General features: G+C 42.2%; 1 protein-coding gene across 1 annotated transcript in view; it reads right to left on the bottom strand.

Moving 5' to 3' along the window:
* ATP8A2 (ATPase phospholipid transporting 8A2) overlaps positions 1-26,954 on the bottom strand; it is a 508,363-nt gene that overhangs the window by 44,786 nt on the left and 436,623 nt on the right. The window contains exons 33-34 of the mRNA XM_058547869.1: positions 7,468-7,556; positions 986-1,090 (exon numbers count right to left, since the gene is read on the bottom strand). Of these exons, the coding sequence (XP_058403852.1) occupies positions 986-1,090; positions 7,468-7,556 (194 nt within the window). The remainder of the gene's footprint in view (positions 1-985; positions 1,091-7,467; positions 7,557-26,954) is intronic.

Here is a 26,954-nt window from a genome sequence, read left to right as displayed (position 1 = left end):
TACTTCTCAAAACGTTTGGATTCTCTTTCCTTAAAAAAAAAATGCTTTGTCTTCATTGCTTTGAAAGATGATACAAATAAAACAGAACATTAACAAAACACATAGTAGGAATCCCTAGTAGTGTTCAACTTCTATATTTCTGTTTCATTAGCAGTTAGCCACAGATTTCTTTTTAAGCATTTATAGGAAGCTGTACTCATAATTTTCCAGACATTCTGTCTCTAATACAGCAATGGATCTTTATGACACTGCAAGTTGTCCTTGGGTCCAGGTAAATGTCCTCTGGTAAACTTTAACCACACATACTCTAATAACACTTTCACATATGTGATTAAACGACAACCACTCACATGCCCACCGTGAGGTATGGGGAAGAGGAGGCTGATGCTCTGTGAGAAACAAGGGGAGGGGTAGCAGCGTTTGTTTCCACAACTAGCCCGTAGGTCACAGAATACTGTCTCAACACCAGCAGAAAATAATAGTTCATTAAAGACTAAACAAAAATTCCCAGGTATACTTGAAGTGGACTGTAACGGGATTTACATGAATAAGTAATAACACGCATAATTCAGCATGCAAACCTTCATGGTGGTTACTCATCCTTTAGTATAATAATTGGGCCTGATAGCAAAAGTCCTAGCTTTTAAATACTCTTTGGTAGTACTGCTTTTCCACCTTAAGATGATATTGCTACTCTTTCTATTTTCTACAGGTGGGTTGTTTTGCCCATGTCCAGACCCAATAAAAACCCCAGTTTTACCTGGGGGCAGGCCCAGTGACCCAGAAATTCAGATTTCATGTTGCCACTGAGAGAGTGAGATTTAAATCTCTCTTTGACTACATTCTTAGAGAATAACCAAAATGCTTAAAACTGAGCACTCCTTGCTCATAGTGAAAACTGGAAAGAGAAAAAGAAGGAAGGAAATGTAGGGAAAAGGGCTGGGAGAACTTGTGTTCTTCAAATATTTGGATGGCGCGGCCCCACCTCTTTCCATTACTATCCCGAAGCATCGCTTTTCCCATCACTCTGGACTTAGTTTCCAGCTCCTGCACCTCCTCCAGCAACGTTTTTTTGCAGGTATGCTTGGCCCTGTGTCACAAGGAAAGACAAAAAGAACATGACATGACTCAGCTGGAAAGATCGGTTGCTCCCCTCATGGGCCACATCTGAATGCCCTTTCACCAAGGCGGAGGCTGAGGCTTGGAACATCATGGAATGTTCACAGTCTCCGTGCATGGCAAGGGCTCCATCTTTGTAACCTAGGAAGCATCTCAAGTCCCGCAGAACAGACTCAGACTACGAACATCAGAAGTGACCGCCGAAAGCCTGCAGATCTGGCTGAGGACTCCAGCCATTCAGCCCAAGATCAGGGTTCATGGATATTCATGGGTCTATTTCTAAAGCTTTTCACTGCAAGACCTAAAAACCCGGAAGACGCTTTAAATCCTCACTCTAGTGGGCGTATACGGTTCCCATAGCCCTTGCCCCTTCTGTGATCAGAGAGCCCAGGGTGAGCAGTTTCCTGTCTTTTTAGTGTGAAAAGAGCCACTGCCACAGCAGGAATAGGATTTAAATGCTCAAGTTCATGCTCTTCGTGTCAAACCCTTGACCTAAAATTTGGGGTCAATACAAATATCCAGGCATGGTTCTTCCATCTTTCTCCTGTGGAGACTTACCGGTAGGGCCCGTGTATGTAGGCCTTAATGGTGTAAAACGACGGATAGGATAACAAAAGCAAGCTGGCCTTTCTACCACAACTGAAACCTCAGGCTGGACACATTAGTCTGCTTGAACTGTCGGAAGAGTTACCTGTACCCTTTTTCTGATTAAACTAAGGAATTCTTTATGATGTTCCAATAAGAGGCTGATCTCAGGGTCCTCCTAAAATTGAGACTAAACACAGAGCTACTGGTTGGAAGCAATATAGGTGAAGAAAAGGCATTTAACAAGATATAGGTTAGAAGTGGCATAAGAGGGCTGGCCCCGTGGCTTAGCGGTTAAGTGTGCGCTCTCTGCTACTGGCGGCCCGGGTTCGGATCCCGGGCACTCACCGACACACCGCTTCTCCGGCCATGCTGAGGCCGCGTCCCACATACAGCAACTAGAAGGATGTGCAACTATGACATACAACTATCTACTGGGGCTTTGGGGAGAAAAAGGAGGAGGACTGGCAATAGATGTTAGCTCAGAGCTGGTCTTCCTCAGCAAAAAGAGGAGGATTGGCATGGATGTTAGCTCAGGGCTGATCTTCCTCACAAAAAAAAAAAAAAGAAGCGGCAGAAGAAAACTGTAAAAGAAAAAGGCTCCTAACTGAGCAATACAGGGTGAGTTTCCTTACTATGAAAGACTTTCTATTAGTTTCAATATAAATGAATGTGAGGATCCTGCTAAGTACCAGGACTCTGAGACAGAAAAGAACAAAATTGAGCATGTCTGCAAGGCAGTGAAGACAGTGTAACCAGAGCATTCTGAGGCTGTGAGCTGTTTTAGTGGAATCACGTGCTCCTGCCTACCCTTCACATCCAAGGAAAGCAAGTCTGTTAAGATAATGCCCAGTCATCCCGCAACACTCCAAGTTAATCTATAGTGGAGTATTAGTCCTAAGACGTTGTCTGTGCGCCTGTCATTCCTTTTCCCCAAAGTAAACAAGAGCACTAAACCACACAGGTTCTCACACATAATACCTTAATTACATCAAGCAGTGTCCTGAGACTCAGGAGTGATAAAACACTGCACTTCAAAGCGGAGACTGTGGAATTTTAATTTAAACAATAAATAGAAAATGTTTAACATTTTGCTGGAAAGGAGACAGTCAAAAAGAATGCTAAAATTTACACTGTTCAATATTATTCAATACGCCGGGCCCCAAACTTGACCTGTTATCTCATGGGCTTATTGGGACTCGATTGATAACAAGCCAGCTGAGTGGCAAGCCCCACTCCGCTCGGATTCACCCCCAATGGACAGGTCCCATGAGAACACGTGTGCTTGTCCTGAAGGATGAGCTCACTCTCTGTTTCAGGACTGTCCTCACTCCACATCATCCTCCCTTCCTCCTCCTTCTCCGGCCCATGCACAGCAAGCAGCATCCATCAGTCTCTAGAACAGCACCCAGTATTATCTTCTGGGCTAGGTGAGAAGGGTGACACTAAGCAGGAGGCTTGGAAGAGGAAGGCTGGGCCACTGGGCGCAGGGCACTAGAAATCTATAGCTTAGGCCAAGAAAGAAAAGAATCTCATCCGCTGCACTGACGCTGCCAGTTTTCACTGATTCACAAAATCGCCTCAGAGGGAAATGATCTATCTTGATGCTACTAGGCAGCATGCATGTTCTCAGTGGATGAAGCTGCACCCATAACCCAGAGTTACTCAGCAATTGTACAGTATTTCCACTAGGCTAGCGCCTATGAGCCAGCCTGGGAACTTAACCACTGTTTGAGAACACTGAAGGGCAACACTGGGGATGCTCTGCTAGGCATCTGCGTGAGGCACTGGGGTAGACGTGATGCTAGCAATGTAAAACCGCTTTCTCAAGAACCTTTACCAGATAAAGCCTTAATGAGATAAATGATTCCAAAATCTCCCCTGTCAAAGTCTACAGGTGAATTGACTAAAACCTAATAGTTATAGGTTTAAAAAGCCAGTCTTTAAGCATTAGCCACCGGCATGTAGTTTAGGTCCCACCAGGAGCTGGGGTTTGGCTTATTCTGAGTCACACCTTGGACAGAGTGAGCCCCATTATCTCTGAACGACTTATCCCCAGTGGTCGAGGGCTGGCTTCACCTAACCCCACCAGATGGTCAGCACAGGGGCAGGGTGGGGGTGCTCAGCCACCTGCAGAGAGTGTGAGAGTCGCCTGTGAGCCTTCAGATACAGCTCCAGCTATCTCCAGGTTAGCAGGGACTTTTAAGATAAATAGATCAGCTTTGAATCTCAAACTTCTCATCTTTTTACTTCTGAAACTTTTTTCCTGAACTCTTTCTTTGCATGGAAGGATAGCAAGATAGAAGGAAACGTTAAATTCTAAATGTAGATGAAAATGTAAATACAATGTGCTTCAAAAGAAATTAGTTTAGTTAGCAAGTTTTTTAAAAAATCAAGGGCTATTTGTATACAGAAATTTCTTATTACCTTTACTTCCATTTGACTGCCTATCTGGGATTATAATAAGGAAATGAAGTCATTCTGGAATTGCTGAATGTATTATTGTGTGCTGACTGGCAAAGTACAAGAGATACAGTTAGATAAAAGGAGACTGGTTCCTGTGTTCAGTGGCTGTGAGCTTTATATTATTTTTATAAAGCAATACTAACGAATTTCTCTGAGATGCGAATAAGTACATGGCAGCTTACCTAAGAATGCTGTCATAGGTAAACACTTGGGAAGAGCGTAAGCTAAAGGATATTAAAATACTTCTGGGCAATTTAAACATCATGCTTCTAATAAAAGTACTCATTAGCCAGGTATCACATATAATCAATCAATTATTTTAATAAAAGATGTGTTAGTTTGGTCCTTCATGAAAATTCTGGTTAACAGGATAACAGAGCAGGTATTTTATGGCATCCAAATCTGACTTAAGATAGTCTAGTAATGGATCTTCATCCAGAAAGTTGACAGACTTCATGGAAAAAATGACCGAATTACCTCATGCTGTTTTTTTCTTACTTTTAGCACTCCAGGTCCTGAAATGGAAGAGAGAGACTGGGCAAAGAAGGGGAAAAGGCAGCAAGAGCAAGACACTTTCCCAAGCGCTTATATAAATATATGTGAAAAGGCAAGTCTGCCTTGCCCTGGAATTGAAAAGCTCTTTCAAAACAGAGTTAACCACCAGAATTCAAAACACAACAAAAATTCCTTAAGATGGGCCCAAGACAAGATTAAAGAATTGGAAGGACACGAGTGGGAGATTCCTCCCATCGCCATATGCGCCATTACAGTGCAAGCTCTTCAGCTGCCACTGAATCCCTATTCACTGAATTTAAAACTCTCTTTGGAAGTCTGAGGTGCATCATAGCACATCACGTTTCAATAAATATTTGACAATTTGAACCAAATGCTGGGTGGTTGTGGACAATCAGGAGTGATATTTTTGCTCAGTGTGCAGGGAGAGGAAACAGAACGCCTTTCACAAAGCTGAAGTTCAGAAAGAAATCACAGCGCAGGCTGTGGCCTCATCAGAGGCCAGCAACTCACAGCATGCTTCCTCTTCTTGGGAGAAGCCTCTGCATTTACTTGACTCAACAACAAATATTTCAGGCTGGAAGTATAATATGAGATAAAACATGGGCCCCGTGATCAGAGGGAAATGCCCAAAGAAACTTGCAGAATTCTTGTTTTTGAGGAAAGATGTGACTTTAGATATTAAATATACATTACAAATTGGGCATATACTTTGGGCAAACACTCCAGCTGAGAGCCAAAAAGATATGCCATTATCCCTGGTCCCCCAAATAAAATGAGACAAAAATGCACTTCAGGAAGTGCCTCTGGAATTCAGTGGGGCCTTTCCTGCTCAGCCCAGAACCAAGGTGCTGTCTGTTCCTGGGAAGGGCTGTGTTCTGAGCCCATGCCGGGCAGTGGCAGTGGGCAGTGGGCAGCAGGTAGGACAACACTCATGGTCAGCCTCTGCTCCCGGCCACCACCAGCGTCCTCTCTGTAGGGCCCTGTCCCTGTTCCTACCTGGCTGGCTAGCTCCTTGGAAAGGAAGTGACTTTTACTCTTTCCATATGGTGGAGCTAGAAGCAGTGTCATTTGATTTATCCCTGTTAAAATGTAAATGGTGCTAATTTTACAGTGCCAGGGAAACCAAAAACAAGTCCTGTTTGAGGGAATAGTTAATTTGCTTCATAGTGACAGGGAACTTTTACTTGGAACACACTGGAAAACATCCAGAAAATAATAAACAAGTAGGCAGAGACATTATAATCTGAAAACATTCTCTTTGAAATGATAGAAACATAGTTCTGCTAAAGTCTCACTTGGCAAATATACAGTCTCAACAAAATTTTTTTTTCATGACATTAATTTAAGATAGTTGAATTTAAATAGGCTGAAGTTAATTTATAATCAAGTTACTGTTCTCAACCACTATAATTAGAAAAGTGATCCGATGTAACCAAGACCGTGTTATATTTATCTAAAACTAACTTGATTATATTGCAAAATTGAAGAAATTTGGCAAGGTAATATACTATGCCACAATTGGGCTATGTGCTAAAAAAGCAAATCACAGATCTAACATTTTCTTTCAGTGCACTCATTAGATTAAGAAAACATCTGTCCCGGCTATAATAATTTAATTTCCAAGGATTCTGATTCTGCTCTTTACCGAACACAGTTTTAGGAGATAAAATGGAAGGAGCGGTAAATCAAGGCATTCAAGAAATTAGAATTGTTATTGTAAAATCTAGTGAAGAAAAAGAAAACCCAAAATATATGCTACAAAATTCTGTACCTCTCTCTGCTTTAGGTATCATCAGTTGTCAAGATAACGCCACAATGAAGACGTCTTCAAAAGCCATCCTGAACTGTCAGGCAAGAACAATTCTCATTGAGTGTGGGAGGAAGGGAGAGATAACAATGAAATCTTCTGTCTTTTCCTGGAAGGTGTGGATTAAAGTCTCAATTCTCTACCTCAAGGCCCCAAAATAATTATGCTTTGCCCAAAGTAAAGCCAATCCAAGAGTCTCATTTTTCAGGGAAATTGGCGACTGTTTATAGGAGGAATTAGGCCTACCCCCAAACAAAAATCAATATTATCTCATTTGGAATATTCCACCTTTTGCTCATGGATAAAATTAAAATTAATATTATCTTGGAACTTAGTTGCTTCATTTACATTGTACACAAGGTATTTCAGAAACAATGTATTTTGAAACACAAATATTGATCATGAATTATTTCCTATTTAATCTATGTTATAATTTCATCTTTGTGATTAATTTTCTTATAGACCTGTAAACTGATAGTCTAGAAGAATTATATTTGAAGGATTCCTACTGTGAATTATTTGGAAAAATGAAGAATACTTCATCCTTATAATTTGAAATGATTTACATACACACAATTTTAAGCATGGGATTTAAAACCAGACTATATTTGTGATCACTTAGCACTGATTTTTAGATACAAGGAGAAATGAATTTTGAGTCATACTTCCTAAACCTGACAGAGTGGGGCTGTACTTAGAAACTCTCCCTTATAATCATGTACAAGTAACACCTCTCTTGACCTTCACACAGTCTGTCTTGGGACTCCTTTTTGTCTATATTCTCATATCAAGGGGAAGCATAGGTTAAAAGAAAAAAAACCCCAACATCATTTACATCCTTTGCTGGCAGGTGGCAGGAGACCTGTTCCTTCTGAAGTCCCATAGCATTTACTATCCTGTGGCAGGGCTCTTGTGAAAGACAATCGCAAGGACAGATGAGCAAGACTTTGGGTTACTACTTCATTTTCACTTACGCTTTCCATGCCACATCTTCGATCAAACACGCAGTAGGAACCAGAAATAATCCCAGCCAGAAGTGTGCAGAGCTCAGGACCATAGTTGCCTGCAAGAAACAGAAGTGATGTACTTTTTCTTTCAAAAATAATGAGATGTAATTTAATCAATGTAAAACAGTCCATAACACAAAAACAACACAAAATATTGAACTCAATGAAACTTAAAACATCCACCTAGGAAGAATGTCAAGGAGAACTGAGGGGTGAGCCTCTCTCTATGATCTCCATCAGCTCTTGTCTCCATTCTCTAATTTTGACAAGTGTTGTTGTCTCCCTCTTTTATAAAGGGCTTCAAGCCCCCTTCTGATCAGAATGCTGTCTTAAATTCTTCCTCTAGAGAAATGTGGGAGCCACCAGACTCCAACATAATGAACTCCGCTAGGCTCCTTTTGTCCGCTTCACTTGCACCTCAGTTCATTCTCCTTCCCTGCTCATTCATTCATGGAACCAGTGTCTTGGTGCAAGCTGCAGTGATTCTCAACACCCAGAAGAGGAAGATGAACAGGTGGTAGTCATTGCCTCTAAGGAACTGAAAATCGTGTTGTGTAATCTACATCACACATGGAATATGATATGTATATGATAATATTCTATGGAGTTTCAGAAGAAGGCTAGAAGGCTGGGAAGACTTCTTAAAGAAGATAGAATGTGGGATGTACCTAGAAAGACAGACAGGATTTCAGCAGCCAGGGAGGGGTAGAGGGAGAGCCATTCCAAGTGGAAGAGTGAGTGACAGGGAAGAAGAGGAGGAGCACAGCCTTTGATGAGACACTTGTTTCTGGCATGCAAGGACATAGACAGTTTGGGAGGAAACAGGTAGCTGGTTTTAAGGAATCGAGTTGCAGGGTCAAACTAGATGTCCATTAGGTCAGGAGCTGAAAAGAGAACTCAGGGCAAAAGCAGAAGAAGGGAGGAGTTTGCTCTGAACATAAATGGGGGCTGGGGAGTACAGGTTCCTTAAATTTTGGTTTCCAGTGAGCAAGGCCGGGTGCATGGAGCTGGCTGGCAACTGGGAAGCTGGCCTGGAAGGATGGGCTACTTGGAAAAGGGACAGAATCCCTTACCGTTCATCAGTTTTTCTTTTCTGGCATTCTCACCATTTGATTCTACTGGAATAGAAGTGTTTTGCTATAACTCATTACAGAGTGGAGTGAGGCTTACACAGGGAGGCAAAGCAGAGGGGCCAAGGCATGATTAACCTCGGGGACCCCTGCTGGGACTTGGTGGGGCTGAGAATCCAGAAGGGCCCCAGAGCAGCTCTCTTCATGCTGCAGAGCGAGGGCAGGGTGCACCCTGGCATCCAAACTTCAACTCACTCTTTGATTTGGATCTTCTGCTCAAGCCAGCCACACACACCTAGGCCCTTGTTATTCCCTCTAACTCCATCTGAGCAGGCTTCCCCCTCAGCATCTGTCCTCACAGCTTCTCCATCCACATACCCCTATCCTGTGCAGCCACGGCAGAGTTCACACCTAACCACATCTGTCTTCCCTCTGAACTCCACTACAACCCTGTTTGTGGTCCTCGGAACTTTATGACCATGAAACTGAGAAGCAGTGAGGTTTGGGGTAAAAGAACTGACCTCCAACCCTGGCATTGAAGGACTTGCTTTCCTTTTCTAAAAATGAGAGTACCAGCTTTCTGAAAGAACAATTTATAACCTGAAAAATATGTGAGTACATATTGCCTCATCAATTACATCTCTCAGAATTCATTCTAAGGAAATAAGTAAGAAAATGTGTAAAGAAGCAAGTATAAGAATATTCACATAGTGCTGTACTATCAAAGAAAGTAAGAAATAAATGTCCAAGAAAAGGACTTACTAAACATAATGTGGCACCTACATCCAGTGGTCTTCTATGTAGCAATTAATGTCATAGGGAATTGTATTTGTTGACATAGACAGATATGTTGTATTGCTAATGAAAAATATGGGTTCTGAGACAACATCTTCTAGGGGACCTGCCATGACAATGGAGGACATGGAAAAGGAAGCAAAATTAACTCAAGGCTCAAAATTAAACTTGAGATGTTATTTCCTCATGCAGTCCACCCACAAGTTACTGCATCTCTGTGTTAAGCGTTAAATGTGAAACGTATGTCAATATACATCAATATAGTCTATAATTTTTTAAGTCCTGTTTTGGTATTTCCTCACCTTAAAAACACATTCCAGGACTTCAAAAACAGTGGGGCGGCCCAGGCTTTGATCGACATGACACTGCAAACCCCTTTACATATGTGCATGCTTATACATTCAGGAAAAATGCATGGAATGGTGTATCAGGAGTATGAGTGCCGATTGTTAATTTCATATCTTTTTTGGCTATGTCTACTTCCTGTTTTTTCTACAGAAAACATTTATTACTTACACGAAAGAAAGATTTGACTAACCCCCTCTTGTTCCTGGCCCTCCCCAAGCAAACCCAGGAAGGACTTGGATTAGGCAGCAACTTTCTGCGAGTCCAGCCCTCCCCTCCCATCCTCTCGCCTCCTTGGCTGACAGGGTCCCCAGACCCGGCACCCTGGGTTTTGCTCTCACTACAAATGCCTGGGGTGGGGCTCGGCCCACAGGAAGTGGACACGTTCAAGCTATACTGTGGGGCTACGTCCCGGATCGTCTGCCAGGTGCATTTATCAAAGAATACAGTTGTTGAAAAATAACATTTATAACGATAATGTACTATTTAAAATAATTATGGAACTCAGTAAGAACTTTTTGTTGCTGAGGGAAATAAGGAAAATGAACTGTGAACTCCCCTGTTGGAAACATGAAGCCTCTTCCTAACTGGAGATTTGGAAGCGTTGTTGTTCTGTTGGTTTTAAAACTTGGAGCTGTGAAGATATTGTGTATATAGCTAATTTTAAAGGTGTGTCTCCAAAAAGGTTTCTACCATCCTGATTTTCACATTGACTGAGGTTGAAAGTTCTAAAATCTTTGCTAAGGCCACAGCTTTAGTTATTTAAATTTAGTTAGATTGTTCTTGTTCTCCTAGCGTAACAAAAAAATTGTTATTGAGCTAGGCTAGGTGATTAATTACTCCCTCCCTCTCGTTTTCTCTCTCACATATACTCTTGAGTGAGGTTTTAAAAACATCCTTTTGCTGTGCCAGCAGTCCCATAAGGAAGAACGCACCCCTCAGTTAACGCGTCTTTAGCTAGCAATAGCTATTAACCACGGAGGTGCCCAATGCATAGGAACCCACTGAGGTAGATTAGAGGAAAGCGAGGCTCACATGGGTGAAATTACTTGATAAATTAGGACACAAACTGGTGAAAGCCCAGACAGGATTGGAGGCTTGTCTGATCGCAATGAGCTATGCACAGCACGGCCTCAGGTTAGATGAGGAGTATTAACCAGGGACACCACAAAACAAGCCATCAGGGATTACTGCGTCCATTGGCTTCAGCATGCTACTAAACACACTGCACATCCACAGTGCCCAGGACCGGCCAACTGTGAACGCGCTGACAGAGGGGAACAGGTTTTAGGAAGGAGGCTGGAGTAAGCTGAGCTAGGTAAGGTCAGTCTGTGTTCCCCAGTGTGGGGTGAATTTGAAACAAGGTGATAAAGATGGAGAAGGCAATAGCTCGCCTGTGAGGAGGAGGACACTAAGATTTCTTTGTGCATCACTATGTGCCGGGACTTCCCACAAAGCATTTCACTTAAGCCTTCATAGTCCCTATTTTACAGCAGACAAATGAAGTCCACAACTTCCCCTCAGGACCTATGGCCAGAGTAGGGTCATCAAGACTCAAACCTAGGTAGGCTGGCCCTGAACCTCCTCCTTCCCCTACCCGTGAGGAATGAGGAGCTTCCCTTCCCCGCCTGCCTCGCCCTGGGGCAGAGGAGTGCATCTCTAAGTTTATGGATAGCACAACACTCCAGGCACAAGTTGAACTTCAATTTAACACCAGAAACACCAGGCACCACATTCAAAATTTAAGTAAAAGAAAATTTGGAGAACTTGTAAAGTTACAAAACAAAAAGAAACACAGAAAGGGAAAAAATTCCCCCATCTCTCCACTCTGACCCAGCAGCAATAACAAAATAAAACCAGACCGATCACGATTATCAGGATTATCAGCTTCACCAGAACACTTGCACTTGCAATCCCTACCTCCTCTCCTGGGCCCTTGCTACTCCTCACCTTTCTCTCTTAGAACTTTTTTTCCATTCGAACGCCAAGGGAGCCCCAGTTTTGTTTGTGACCTATGGCTTTCTGAAAACCTCGTTTTCTGTGAATGTGCATGTGAAAAGTTACATCCTCTTCTCTCCTTCCTGCGAAGGGTGGCAATGAAGATCTAACTCTATTTGCTGCAGTGGCTGTGCGACACTTTACACGTTTAGGAGTCGTGCACCCTCACAAGCCTTGGCTGAGAGGTGAGTGTGCTGCACACATCCATCATCGGCAGGGAACACAAATTCTCACTGCACGCAGAGCGACAGACTGCTGCTAACCCTGCAGCGCAGCGGAATAGAAAATACCATGGCCAGACGGAGTACTTAGTGAGACCACACTCACTTTCCACAGGAGGGAGGATGCAAATTCCAGGCTGAAATCGATCAAGGTCTTCATTTCCTGTAATCATTCACGGCCCCCTTCCCCCTTACAAAATGCCTATTGCCTGGTGCCAACTTTACGCTTAGATTTACTGAAACGGGAAAGACATCTCAGTTGTCTTCCTTGGAACATCCTCTGAAGATTATCCCACCAAGCACTCATGTTGGAAGCCCTGTGTGAATGCAAGTGAAGTTTTAGAAAAACAACCAAGAGACCCCAGAAGCACTGACTTACCTCTGATAACTCAAACACTACCCCTCATGCCCAATCCAGACATTTCACTGCCAACTCAGTGGCATGTCTAGGTCCACCTGCCCCAAATGGGATTTGAACCCACAGCCTCCAGCACAAAAATCTGCAATCTCAGTCTCTCTATTACCTGCACCTGATGGTGGGAGAGATTAAGCAACCACCTAGGAATATCATTCCTGCAAATGTAGTATCATAAAAAACAAAAGATATAACAAACACTCTTTTTGACAGTGGGCTTTATTAATGTTTTTTGTCACCAAAGCGAAAGGTAGCTTTATCAGTGGATGTTACTATTTTGAAATCCTCAAAAGTTAGTGGTGGTTCATTAACATAGTCACATAGTTTCTCAAAAGAATCCCTTTATACTCTTAACAAGCATATTCACCCTGCAGGATGAGGCAGTACTTTTTTGGGAGGTTATAATTTTAATACACTAAAATGCCCAAATCTTAAGTATTTAGTTCAGAGAGTTCTGACCACAGTCTCCATCTGTGTAACTATCACCCGAAACAAGACATAGGACATTTCCATCATCTCAGGGAGTCCTCTTGTGCCCTTCCCAGTCAGTCTCCACCTCTAATATGCAATCCCTGGCCCGATTTCTGTCACTATAGCTAAGTTTTGCCTATTCTAGAATTTCATATAAATGGAAAGACATAGTATTCATGCTTTTGAATCTGGCTTCAGTCACCCAACATCATGTCTTTGAGATTCATCCATGTTGTTGTATGTATCTGTAACTCACTCTTTTTTATTTTTTGAGTAGTATTCCATTGTGTGAATATATCACAATTTGTTTATCCAGCGTCCTGTGGATGGACATTTGGGTTATTTCCAGTTTGGGCCTATTATTAAGAATAAGGCTGCTATGCACATGCTTGTACACGTCTTTTTTGGATATGTGTTTCCGTTTCTTTTGGGTAAACACCTGGCAGAGGGGTTGCCCTGTCATATGGGAAGTATATGATTAACTTTATAAGAAATTGCCAAAGAGTTCTCCCAAGTGGTTGTATGAATGAAGTGATTGTATGAGCATTCTAGTTGCTCCATATCCTCGCCAACATTTGGTAATGTCAGTAATGTTTATTTTAGCCATTCTAGTGGCTCCCTCTGGCAATGATATTGTGCGTGTGGGGACTGCTCTAACAAACACTATCATCATCACATGAGCTATTTATGACAGAAGCCACAGGAGTTAGGACCCTTCTCCTCCACCTGGCAGGGCTGCTCAGACAAAGTTAAGAGCTCCAGAAAGAGAACTCCAAACACAGACTTCCCCCCAACACTCCCAAGGGAGGTAATTCTTATTTCAGGGCATGTAGAATGGGGTGATTTTTTAAAATTGGGGCAACATTTAAACTCTTATTTACTCCCTAGCCAGTGACGAGAAGACATTTCCCAATTTTCCCAACAGGCTGTGAAGAGGCAGAGTGTTGTCACTGTAGCTTGCCTGTCTATCAGAGAGAGAGGTGAGGCTTTCCATCCCTTGAATTATTAACTTCTTTTCTTTTTCAGGTAGTGTTCATTCTGATTTCTCGTTTTTCTGTTTAGCACCCCATTTTAAAGACCAAATGGTTGGTCTCACCAATCGAATATATTATTGTATCACCCAGGAGGACCCCTGCACCCTGCTTTGCACTCACTTCCTGAAGCAGTTTTTCGGATGAGAAGACAATTCTCACCATTCTGCACAGGGCTTGGTGTGGGGAATTAAAGCAGGGACATCAGTTCTTGCTGCTTTGGGATGTGGAACTCATATTTCCACAGTGAGAATGGGACAGTTTTAAAACTGGTACTGTGTAATTTAGAAACAAGCAATCTGTATTCTCTTCTATCTTCAGGAACAAAAAAAAGCAACATTCACTGAAGACACACGGGTAGTCTCTATTGCCCATGTCTTGGGGCAGTTGTCCAGCAGGGTGATGTGGAGGGCTGCAGGGACACCAGGGCACCAGCTCTGACTCTCCTCCTGCAGAGGTGAGCCTGCTGGCTTCCAGAAATCACGCTGTGGGTCTGTGTGTCTGTGGTGTTGTGTTTATATCGTGTGTTTATAAGTAATTTTAACAATCACTATCTCTAGATTGCAATCCTCATGTGGTTGAACAGAAAGCCAAAAGAGTCACCATGCTGACACAGAAAGTTATCCATCTTCTCAAAGAGAAAAATTAGATGCCTAACAGGTGCAACAACCCTGATAGTTTAGAATATTAGGTTCAACATTAAAGCACAGTATTTAGGACCGATACCAATAAAGATGGCCCATCATTTCATTTATTCACTGGCTGCTGTGGTGTCTGAATATGCACCCTCATGGCACAGTCTGTGGGTAACCCACACTTTCTAAGGCAGAGTAAGGAGGTGTTTTGTGCACGCCTCCCACAGAGATGGATGAAACCAAGGTCTCAAATCAAGAGCTTGGTGAAGGCACCGCTGAGGAAGGGTGTTTGAAAGGACCAAAGAGAGTGACCAACAAGTGTTTCTTGAAAAGCCAAGGGGCTGTGAGGGCTTCTGTGGGAGGCTGGACCGCACAATCTTTAAGAGCACTGTCTTAGTCAGCTTGAGCGGCCATAAGAGAATACCAGAGACTGTGGGAATTAAACAACAGACATTCATCCTCACAGTTCTTGAGGCTGGAAGTCTGAGATCAGGGGGCGAGCATGGCTGCTTCTTGTGAGGACTCTTCCTGGCTTGCAGATGGCCACTTTCCTAGTGTGCTCACATGACCTCTTTGTGTGTGTGTGTGTGTGTGTGCATGCGCGTGTGCACGTGCATACGCATGTGTGTATGCACAGAGAGAGCAAGCTCTCTGGTGTCTCTTCTTGTAAGGGCACTAATCCCCTCGTGAAGCCCTCAACTTCATGACCCCATCTAAACTTAATTACCTCCCAAAGGCCGCATTTCCAAAGACCATCACATTGGGGGGTAGGACTTTGATATGTGAATTTGGGGGGGATGCAAACATTCAGTCCATAACAAGCATGGACAGTCTATCTAGGCTGCAATCCCAGCTCTGCCACTTACTCTTACTTTACCATGCCTCAGTTTCTTCCTCTGTAAAATGGGGAAATTGTAGTACTTCCCCATAAGGTTACCATGAGGCTTAAATGAATTATTAAGTGTAAAGTACTATAAACAGTGCCTGGTGCATGGTACCTAAAACAAACTGATTTCTTTTTTTATGCTATTGACATAACCACAAATCTTACTTAGACATCCTAGAAGTGGTCAACAGCAATGCAGACTGACTCTTGAGAGAGTGTTGAGGCAGAGCTGGGTCTAGAAGATCATGCTCTGCTCCATCTGTCAGGAGAAGGTTTACCCATCACTGTTCTCAGATAGGTGGAAGGGTTGAGCCGCAGGCCGCAGAATTCCCAAATTATATTATCAACAAGTTGCTTATTGGTGCCAGGCAGCAAGTGTTAATAGCAATGCAGACAGAGCTAAAATCTATTCTTTACGCTCAAGTGTAAGCACTTGTGCTTAACTGCTGATACGCTGCCATCTATTTTTAATTGATCAAGGTGAACTTCTATCATCATACCAGGCCAAGAACTGCCTCTTAACTCCACAGGGCACCTCTCAGAGCACAGGCTTAGCTGTCGCTCTGTAATGATAAAGGATGTCCACCCATAACTTTGTGCCTGAGTAGACAAGAAAAAGGAGTAAGCGCTAATTGCTCATCAAAATGTTCTTCACGTAGCTGCATGTCAAAAAGCTAAACATGGTGCCTGCCTGAGTCATGGCCCCAGGAAGAAGGGGAAATTCTCAACCCAAATTGTGTTCCAGAGCCTTAGCTGCTTCACAAGGCTGAGGGGTGAGTGAGGTCTCCCCAACCATACAGAACTGAACTGCTGTAGAATAACTGGCCCACACCCATTTGCTTATCCTTAGCATAGAATGGAAAGGAATTCAGAGCTGGAAGATCCTGGAGATGATCTGGGCCTTCAGGTTTTTCTGTAGACTCCTAGATGGCAGGAACCACAAACTAAAGACATAAAGTCATTGTTTCTGATGATGATAACAACTTCTCCTACCCCAGGAGCTAGCCTCACAGGTAGATGAGGCACGTAGCCACTCAAGTGGCCTGAGTGACTATCTCCTCAGCTTTTCTACTTGAAATTAATGAAGACGTAGACAACAGCAGTTACATAATTAATAGACTATATACACTCACACATATCCTAAAGATAAGATATTTTATCTAACTGAAAAGCCCTTATCAATCACTCCTTTGGCATTTCAAATACCTTATTTTTTTTTTTTAATTTTTATTTATTTTTATTTTATTGATGTTTTAATGGTTTCTAACATTGTGAAATTTTGGGTTGTACATTTTTGTTTGTCCATCACCATATATATGACTCCCTTCACCCCTTGTGCCCACCCCCCACCCCCCACCCCCACTGCCCCTGGTAACCACAGTCCAGTTTTCTCTGTCCCTGTGTTGGTTTATATTCCACACATGAGTGAGATCATACAGTGTTTGTCTTTCTCTTTCTGGCTTATTTCACTTAACATAATACGCTCCAGGCCCATCCATGTTGTTGCAAATGGGACGATTTTGTCTTTTTTTATGGCTGAGTAGTATTCCATTGTATATATATACCACATTTTCTTAATCCAATCGTCAGTCGAGGGACACTTAGGTTGCTTCCACTTCTTGGCTATGGTGAATAATGCTGCAATGAACATAGGGGTGCATAAGCCTCTTTGGATTGTTGATTTCAGGTGCGTTGGATAGATTCCCAGTAGTGGGATAGCTGGATCATAGGGCATCTCTATTTTTAATTCTTTGAGGAATCTCCACACCCTTTGAAAATGCTATTATGACCTGGAAGACTTGTGTATTCTAAGTTAGAGTACCAATGTGCTGGTAGTTACATAAAACCACATGATAAACAAGACACTTCCTGGATCTTCAGTTTCACCCAAAGTTTTAAAAAATAGATCATTTCATATTAAAACTAAGAACATTTTCACCATGAATTTGAATGATTTTTCCTAAAACCAAAGTCTTCAAATAAATATTTTGAGATGCAACGCTGCAGGATATAGCCCCAGGCCTCCCAGGGGTAGGTAGGTCTTCTCTCTCCTCCACTGCTAGGGGTGCTTCATGGGCAAGTTTAAGGAGAGTGGAATTAACAGTCATAAATACATATCTGGGTTCAAAAATAATTTATACATTAGATGGTCCATCAGCAGGCATAGGACATTCACAGGAGTTGTAAGCAGGAATTTATGGGGGTGAGAGTAGGGGTGGGGGTGGATGTGGAAAAGCCTTGAATCACGAAGCTTTAACTGCATCACAATTTCGCTCAGATCCAGGCTTTGTGGCTCTTGATCACTGTTGTGGATCAAGGTTTTTCTGCTTTCCACCCCACTGGGTTTCTTGAGGTGCTTCTCAATCTGTATCCCAGAATGGAGGTCTATGATGAGAAGGATCCTCAGGAGGAGAAAGATGTCTCCTTGGGGATGGGGCCACTGTGCTCCTTCGCCTCACTAAGTCACAATGAACATTTACATACTGAGGGAGCAGAGTTCTAGGATCCAACACTGAGGCCTGGGGCTAACTCTTTATTGCTCTCGAGGGGATTTTCTCAGCAGGTGAGTATGGTAGTGAAGAGTGAGGACTATGGCTTCGGATGTGCCTCTGAGTTCTAGAATGTGACACTTAAAAGGGTTAATTAACCTCCTCGTGCCTCAGCTCCTCCTCTGTAAAATGAAGATGGCTGCAGCACCTACCTCACAGGGCTGTTGTGTCCAGTATACAATTAGCTGTGTTCATACACATTCCATTGTACCAAAACCACAAGAGGCCCTAGGGTAAATCTTCAAAAATAAGCATATATTTCTTCCTTCCTTACATTCTACCTTGCTTCCCAACCCCCACACATCTGTACAGCGCCTTGTGCTGATCTTGAAACACTTTTGACTGTAAAATGACTTAGATGGAGCAAATGAGCTCAGTGGCTGGCGCATGGTACCCAGGCGTCTGAGCCTCTGCCAGCTGGCCGTGATCCATCCCTCAGCTGGCCCTCCTGGAGCAGAACAATCCGGGGACCCCTCGATGAGACATTTTCTCCAATGTTTTCTTTAACTCTGACAACTGCAACTGAAATTTAGCAGCAGCTTGCAGCCCCTCAGGGATCCCTTCTGCATATTTCTCTCTCTCTCTCTCTCTCTTTCACTCTTGCTGTTACTTTTTACTGCTCCTTCACACCCAAAGTTCAGATTTCTTTTTTTGATAGAAAAATGTTCTTCGGGAGAAAAAACTTGACTTAAGAAGGTTTTCATGATAACCAAATGAATACTGCAAAATATCCATCCCAAGTATCAAATTAAGAAGTTAAAATAATGCTTTCTACTTTTAAAGTTGATTTATTTCTTTCATGAAACTAAAAACTTCACTGTAACAACCAGTCTGCCCTCCTTCCTCCAGCAGTTTTTGAGCACTCATTATGTGTCAACCTCTCGGTTACGTATGAGAGACATAAAGATGGAGGAAGTGCACTCCTCCAAGACCTCGTCTACAGGCATCTACACACACTGACAGAATGTAGTGCGCATTGTTGCACGACTTAGTCATCTCTCTATACACCGCTGGATGCACATAAGGATTCACCAGCACATCCTGCAATAGCTCCAAACTCCCCACAACAGTATCCCAAATAATATACATACATATTATTAGTCTAAAACCTCCTTCACTTCTTCTCACTCCTTCCCTAGAATTTTCTGTTTTCATTAAGGACACCACTGGCCTCAGGCACAAGTGAGAGGTAAGTTTGGGTTTCGGCTTCTACTCTCCTCTATAGAACCTCTCCTCCTGGGTATGCCCACATATATTATTTCTAAGCCCCACAAAAACCTCTGCAAGAGAGATATTAATTGTTCCCATTTTACAGGTGAGGCAACTAAGGCTCAGTGGCTAAGCAGCCAATTCAAGGTCACACGGTAAGGGGCTGGATCAGGATTTGAACCCAGGTTTGTCTGACTCTAGAGTCATACTCTTAACAGACAATGGCTTTACTGTCTACTCACAATTTACTAGTATTTTCTTTATATGATTTGCTAGCATTTCAATAACTTTTATTTTAATAAATTACAAGTCTTTAAATTTGTATAATCCAGCTCCCATTTTTAGCCCAGAAAGCCTAGTCTGACTTTACCATACATAAATTAATTCTTTTACTACATTTCTCATCCTTGTCTTTTTCTGTTCTGCTTAAAATGTAACATTTTTCAATGATAAGTTTAATAATTGAACCATTTCACAGGAATGTCGTTATTCCCCCAGCATGATGCAGTCGTGCTAACTGAGCAAGTAATCATACATCCTTAGTCAATAAAGCAAAAGCTGCCATGTTTTGATGCTTAGTTAACAAACAAATTGGCGCATATCCGTTAATAGACGGCCCAGAATCTAAATAGGCTGTGGGATCTGATTGGATTTCATGGTTCCTCACTGTGCCTCAGTAGGACAAGTCTTATTAAGATTAGTACCTATGAAGCAAAAATAACATCTTAGTCTTCAAAGCATCCCAGAGGGCACTGACAGGTTAGAAGGTTAGAAAATACGAATCATTTTTATAAAAGAGAAGTAACTTGAGAGAGGAGAGGAGGCCTCCAGTCGATGGCCCAGCAGTTCTCCAGAGATTTCCAGCACACAGACACTTGGACTTAACTATACTGAAGGTCTTATTACTCTGAGACTCTCCAGAGAGACAAAGTCTCCCATGCAGGGATCATGGACCATTGCAGACGCTCTTTATGTTCAAACCCTGGAGGCAAATGCTCACATCCCTCTAGGCGTGGCCAGCAGAGTATCACCAGGCCCCACTCTGCTCAGATCCTGCCCCTCAGATGCAGCACCAGAGACTCTCACATGACAATACTCAAAATCCAGCAGTCAAGGATCTTGTGCACCAATGGGGGAAAGAGGCATCAGTGCGCGGCACTGCTTATCGAGGTGGAAAACATCCAATCAGACCCTACCACAGGCACACATCACTTCCAGGTAGATTAAAGACCTCAAGGTGAAAAGTAAAACTCGAAAACTTTTAGAAGAAAACATAGGAGAATATCTTTATGACCTTGATTAGTTTTTAGAAAATAAACAAAATAGCAGAAACCAAGAAGGAAGCTTTTGGTTCACCATAAACACCATAAACAAAGTTTAAAGGAAAGCCAGAGATTGAGAGATTTCCAATGTGCATTCCATTTCTGGTTATACATTCTGGGAAACTCATACATGTCCACAGACAGACACGTACAGGAATGTTCACTGTAGCATTTTTAGTAATTGCAAAAAAAAATTTGGAAAATTAAATGTTTATCAATAGGAGAATAAATAAATTTTGGCATATTTATATAACTGAAAACAGCATTAAAATGAATGAACTACAATTATATCACTATGGATAAACTTTAAAACAGTTTTGAAAAAACCCCAAATAACCCAATGTTGAGGAGAAGAGTATATATGATACAGTCTATATAAAGTTTCAAAACCCTGCAAAAAATCAACATTGTGTATTGTTTATATTTTCTATAAGTTTATACATGCATAATACATGCATGAAAATAGTAAACATTAAAGTAATGAGAGCATTTCTATTTCAAAGGAAATGAGATTGGGATGGCACTAGGGGGACTCAACAATATGGTTAACATTTTATTTCTTTCAAAAAGATATGAAACAGATGGCATGTTAATATTTGAATAGGCTGGGTATTTATTTATTTATTTTTTCCCCTAAAGCCCCAGTAGATAGTTGTATGTCATAGTTGCACATCCTTCTAGTTGCTGTATGTGGGACGCGGCCTCAGCATGGCCGGTGAAGCGGTACATCGGTGCGCGCCCGGGATCCGAACCCTGGCCGCCAGCAGCGGAGCGCGCGCACTTAACTGCTAAGCCACGGGGCCGGCCCTAGGCTGGGTATTTAATCCCATGTCCTTTGTCTCTACATGTGAAATTTGTCACAATGTTGAAAAGTTCCATTCATAGCCCACTGCTAGGGTGTACAGCACTAGTACATGGTGCTGGATTTAAAGGGTGGGTCCACAGGTGAATTCACAAAGGTACAATTCAGTGTACGATGCTATTAGGACCCATGTGGGGAACAAGAGGGGTAGTCCTTGTCCTCTAGCAGGTTTTGGTCAGCCTAGTAGGAGTCCATAGATAATTCTAAGGCAAAGTAGAGAAACATAAGTTCTCTAAGAAAGATCCTTGAGTGGGGTTCATTGAGATTCCATCCAGTTGCAGGTAACGAGAAGCCCTCTAGCCAGAAGAAGAGCAGCAACAAAGACCCAAGTGGGGAGCTATGAGAGTATATTCCGCTGGAGAAAGATGTGCTTGAGTTTAGGGCACGTGTAGGGAGACAGGCCTGAAAAGGAAGGGAAGAACATTGGACTGAGGGGTCTAGATTTCATTCAGTAGACAACAGAAAGCCACAGAAGGCATCTGGTATAGGGACTCTTAATCACGGCACCAGCTTACGGGAGCGATCAAAGTGTGGGAAGAATGCGGAAGGGCAAAAGGAGGCCTATGAAATAGCCAAGGCGACAAAGGAGAGCCTCGACTGGGCAGAGGGGCAACAGAGAAGGCGAAGAATGGAGGCAGCAATGAAGGGGAAGGTGGACCAAAGGTTCTGAGGTTGAATGACTCCAACTTTCAGACAGTTCTGGTTTTGGAGAGAAGCTGAGGAAATGTGGGTGTGGAGCTCACAGAAAAGATTAACATGTGGAGACTGATGAGGATGGCCATGAGAAAATGAGAAAAGAGCTATCTTACTCTGTGCTTGCTGTGTACTAGGCAATGTTCTCAGCCCTTTCCACGAATCAGCTAATTTCATCCTTCCAACAACCCCGGGAGGTAGGCGCTATCATAATTTCTGTCTTACAGGTGACGTAACTCAGGCAACAAAGGTCAAGCAGCTAGCTAGGCCAGGGCCACACAGCTGGCATGTGGCAGAGCCAGGGTGTGAACCCAGCCAGAGCCCAAACTCTCTTACAAGAGAGGTGCGCTAGTCCTATATATCTGGGGGTCATTTGTACAACAGTGATGGGTGAACCTGTGGAAATATATAAGATCACCAAGAAAGGGAATACATGGTAAGAAAGGGCTTGAGATTAGAATCTGGCTGAAACCTGTACTAGGAGATGGGGAGAAAGAAAAGGAGCGAGGACTCAAGCCTTAGTCAGGGAAGAGGAAGACCCGGATGGAGCTGTATTTTGAAGGTGAGGAAATTTTAGGGAAGGGATGGCTGAGGATAAAGGGGGCACAGTGGTGTGCATGAGTAAACGAGGGGAGGGAGGAAGGCCAGATGGAGCTTGTCTGGAATGATGAGATGGCAGTGGGGAAGGAGAAAGGATCTTGAAATGTAAAAATCAAGAGGGGAACTGGTGACGAGTGTCCCAGAGTGAGTGAGAGGGGATGACATCAGGAGCCAAGTTGGAAGACATGGCTTTAAAAGTTCAAGGCCAGTTGTTAACTCAGAGATGGGAGGACAGCAGCACCAGCGGATTGAGATTTGAAGAGATTTCTGGATGGTAAGGAGGCTATTGAAGAAATGGATGAAAGTGACCTCAATCTCCATGAGTAAGTAGAAGGTTAAGTCAAACATTCAGAACAAAGTAGTCTGGGGCTACAGAGAAGCAAAGAACCTTTGAAAATGCTACTTGGAGAACAGGAAGTCAGATAAATCTTCCAATACCAATGAGAGTCGAATTACTAGCATGAACAGATAAATTTGATGAGGATACAGATCATCTGACTTTCTCTAAAAATGCTGAACAGCCTAAGAGCACAGAGCTAAGCAAGCAGATGGTGGGGAGCGACAAGGTAGAAATATCAGAACCAAAAAGGGTAAAGGAGTTAAGGACAAGAATGAAGAAACCACTTAAATAATTGATTTTGGAGCCCAGCTGGAAAAAAAGGAAGATGAAGGCTAGGAGAACTGCTTAGAGTATATTCACCTGGTATTTGCTGGACACCAACCATAAAGCTGAAAGATTGATAACGACAATGAAAAGCAGGGTCAGTGGGAACAAGGGCCTAGAGGCAGAAGGAGAACAAGGGGTTGTTGCGAGCTGAGGGGACTCAGATGCTGAGATCTTGTAGAAGGTACAGATTTCAGTGATCAGGTCGTGGAGGCGTAGCCTTGCCAAGGAATGGGGAGGTGGCTGTGGAGAAGGACCTCGCAGGAGGTCCTTGGATTATGAGGAGGTCAATGGATTATGAAGACATGATAAACAGAGAAATCGTTCGCATAGGTAGTAAAATCCCCAATGATGTATCAAAAGTCAGGAGTGAAAAACCAGTGAGTAGCTATGACAAGGGTAGAAGATGTATAAGCAGACATATAAACTAGAAGAGAAATGGCCCAGACAATGCTTCAGGAAGATGTGTGTGGACTCCTCCATCCTGGTCCTATGTGTGAAGTGAGAGATGTATTGGAATATATACAACATAAGTTCACTGAAAATGCTTTTTTTGTTTAAAGCAAACAACCAACCAGAGTAGTAGATTGGATGCTTTCAAAGGAAAACACTTGAGCTGTTGTAATGAGCCCAGTAAGAGAAAGGGGTATACAGAGAGGAAAATGGACGATAACTGGGCCAAAAATAGGAGTAAAAGGGGCATGTTTGAGAGAGATGGAGTAGGCTGCATGAGGCAAGCAAAAAGCAAAGGAGAAACTAGACAGGGGACGTATTCAAATCCAATGTGTTGTCTCGGGAACGTACTATAGACTTCCTTCCTTGTACCCAGGACGCTCATGACTTCTTTACAATTGTTAAGAAATATGCGTATCTTCCTAGCTGCTTTGGTGAACAAGCGGACTTTGAATCACAGCCTTGCTCCTCCTCTGCTCTATTCCAAGGCGCATGAGCAGCTTGGCCTCGAAGGCTCCTGGGCGACTTATGAAAAGAGCAGGCAATCCATTACGTGTCCTGTTTGCACCTTTGTTCCCATTACAACCGTAATTCAGACGAAACACACACACACACATGCATATTTAGGCGTGAAAGTTAACACCATATACAGTAATATGAAATATTACATATGTGCAATGGGGTTAATTTACAGTTACTGCGGGATCCATAACTTTGTAATTTCCTGGCTTTGGTCTGTATAGTTTTTCAGACTCAACATTTTATTAACTTTTTCTTTAAACCAGCTATCTTTCTTTTGGCTAGTATTCCCCATCGTATTAGCTTGCATATTTCCAAGCTGAATATCATGTTGTAAAAGTCTGTCCATTTCCTCTCATCTCTCTCAGTCCATCTGTACTTTTTACATCTAACCTCCTGGGTCTTCACCTTTTTTGGCTCTGTAAATTTAATTAATGTACTTTTGACTTTCTTTACTAGGTCACTGTTGAAAATTTACATAAAACAGATCCAATTTTTTCCATCACACCCTAATAGAAACACTTCAGCTACATTTCCCTTCCCCATATATTTCAATTTATTTTCTCAATGTGGATTTTCTAGTTTAAAAATTCTTAGATACAACCAAACATGAATACTTTTGTCTGATACTTCTATAGAGAGCCTTCTATATTTGTGGCGTTCTCCCATGTTAAAACTAGATTACTATGTAAATAACATTTGATATCATGTGCTCTTCATAAAATCATCCAGATTGCCTTTTCCTATGTCTTTGTTCCTGTCAATATAGTTAAAGGCTCTGAGGAATTTCCTTCGCTTTTATAGAATTGTCTTCTTATATTTCTATTAATTTTGGAGAAGTAAAAATTTTTTCAGAGAAGAAGCAAAATACAATAATTAGCCTTTATTTCCATTTTTTCAAAAACAAAACCAATGAGGTTACTTTCAGTTACTGTTTAAAAAAAACAAGAAACTCCTAGCTGATTGAATGAAAGAATTCTACTAACACATTTGAGATTCTGAATCGTAGAATATTTATTGCAAGGATCCATTTTGTTTTTCCTCATATTTTTACTTGCTTACTCATTATGGTATTTAATGTCAATGATATATAATTTTATGTCTCCTGTATCTCTGTTTTCTTTAAAAACATTTATTAGTAACCTATTGTCAGTTTCTTTGTTCTCCATATTAACAACTTGCTTTCTCCCTAGCAGAAACGTTTATATGCTTACCCCCGGAAAAAGCAACAATTATACTACATTCTTGGAAAAAACAAAAACAAAGAATTCAAATCAACTATAAGGCAATCATAGCTGAGCGTACATCTTTGCCTGTAATTCTTTCTACTGAAATCCTTAACAGTCTACAAATAAATTTGCAATGGAACCAATGGAAGAGAAAAATCTGAAAAATATGTTTTATGAATTCAATTCCTCTTAGAATCCCTGTTTAAATACTCTGTCTTATTTCTAAATTTTTCTTAGATGACCCTTACTGGTCAAGACAATTCTCATTTAATCAGCCCTTTCTTTGTGGCTCTTTAAATAATCTTAGTTTTAAACCAACAGCACTTATTGAAATGTTCCAACCAACACATCTGGATTGCTATGAGAAGTATCAAACTTAAGCTCACTAAACCTATAGAGTGCCACCCAGAAAAACTTAAGAAAAAAGGAAGCCATCTTCTGGTTAGCTCTCCACAGAGCAGTGCTACAGTAGGAGTTGAGGATCATAGGTGGTCCACTGAGCAGACACTAAAACTGTCACAACTTATAGCATTCTAGGCTTTGGATCTCTAACTCAGAGTGTCTTGGATAGCAAGCTGAGGGGTAGACAATACCAATGGAGCAGCTCGACAAAGAAATTGCAGGACAGCCAGAAATGGCGAGGGAGAAAGAGCCTGTGTTATATTGGGATAAACTGAGCCCAGCCTTAAACGAATTTTCCCAGGGCCCATGTGCATGTGCAGCCAACCTTCCAGTGCTCTGTAAACCATCTTCCAATGCTTCACCATGGAATCAACCAGAGGATTCTACTCTGATGCTTCAGCGTCATGATCACACTAATTAATTCATAGATTAGAATTTAAACGAAAATTTGTGGGATCAGGATTTCTTCCCTTCTCCATTCAGCTTGACTTAAAGATGATGATTTACTATTTTTCTTTCAATTAAAGAACACCAGGAAAACATTTGTTTTCAGTCCTGATACGCAGGCCCACTGAGGCTTATTTCATAGAACTTCTCACTGAAGGTTCAGCAGGGCCTGTCTGCATTTCCACATGAATTACTTCCGCAGACACTCGGGCCTGCAGCCTCCTTGAATCCTTCCCTATAATCCCCAACATCTGTTCTATGTCCAGTGCTGACCAACGTGGGACTCGGCAAGTATTGGCTGTCAGCATCAGTACAGATGAGCAAACATGCTCACAGAACGTCAGCTGGCCTGTGATTTCAGCTGAACACGCCGGACACCAGCGAGGCTCTGGTTTAAACCATTTGTGACACAGAGGAAACACCTGTTTAGAACTCATCCAAAATAAACGTGTTGAGTATTTTGAGGGGTTGGGGTTGATGTCAACAGTTCAGATTACAGAGCCCTGGGTACTTGGGTGCATTACACACCCCGAATTCCTAGGCTGATAGTGACATGGACTTTTCCAATGTTTTGATTGAGGATGGTCTATCTAAAGTGGTTTGACTCTTTCCTTTTTGAGTGACATGCAAAATTTCAT

This window comes from Diceros bicornis, chromosome 9 (genome assembly GCF_020826845.1).
Source record: "Diceros bicornis minor isolate mBicDic1 chromosome 9, mDicBic1.mat.cur, whole genome shotgun sequence".
Taxonomy (NCBI): Eukaryota; Metazoa; Chordata; class Mammalia; order Perissodactyla; family Rhinocerotidae; genus Diceros; species Diceros bicornis.
The sequence above is the reverse complement of the archived record's forward strand: the minus strand, read 5'-3'. Positions and strand labels throughout refer to the sequence as shown.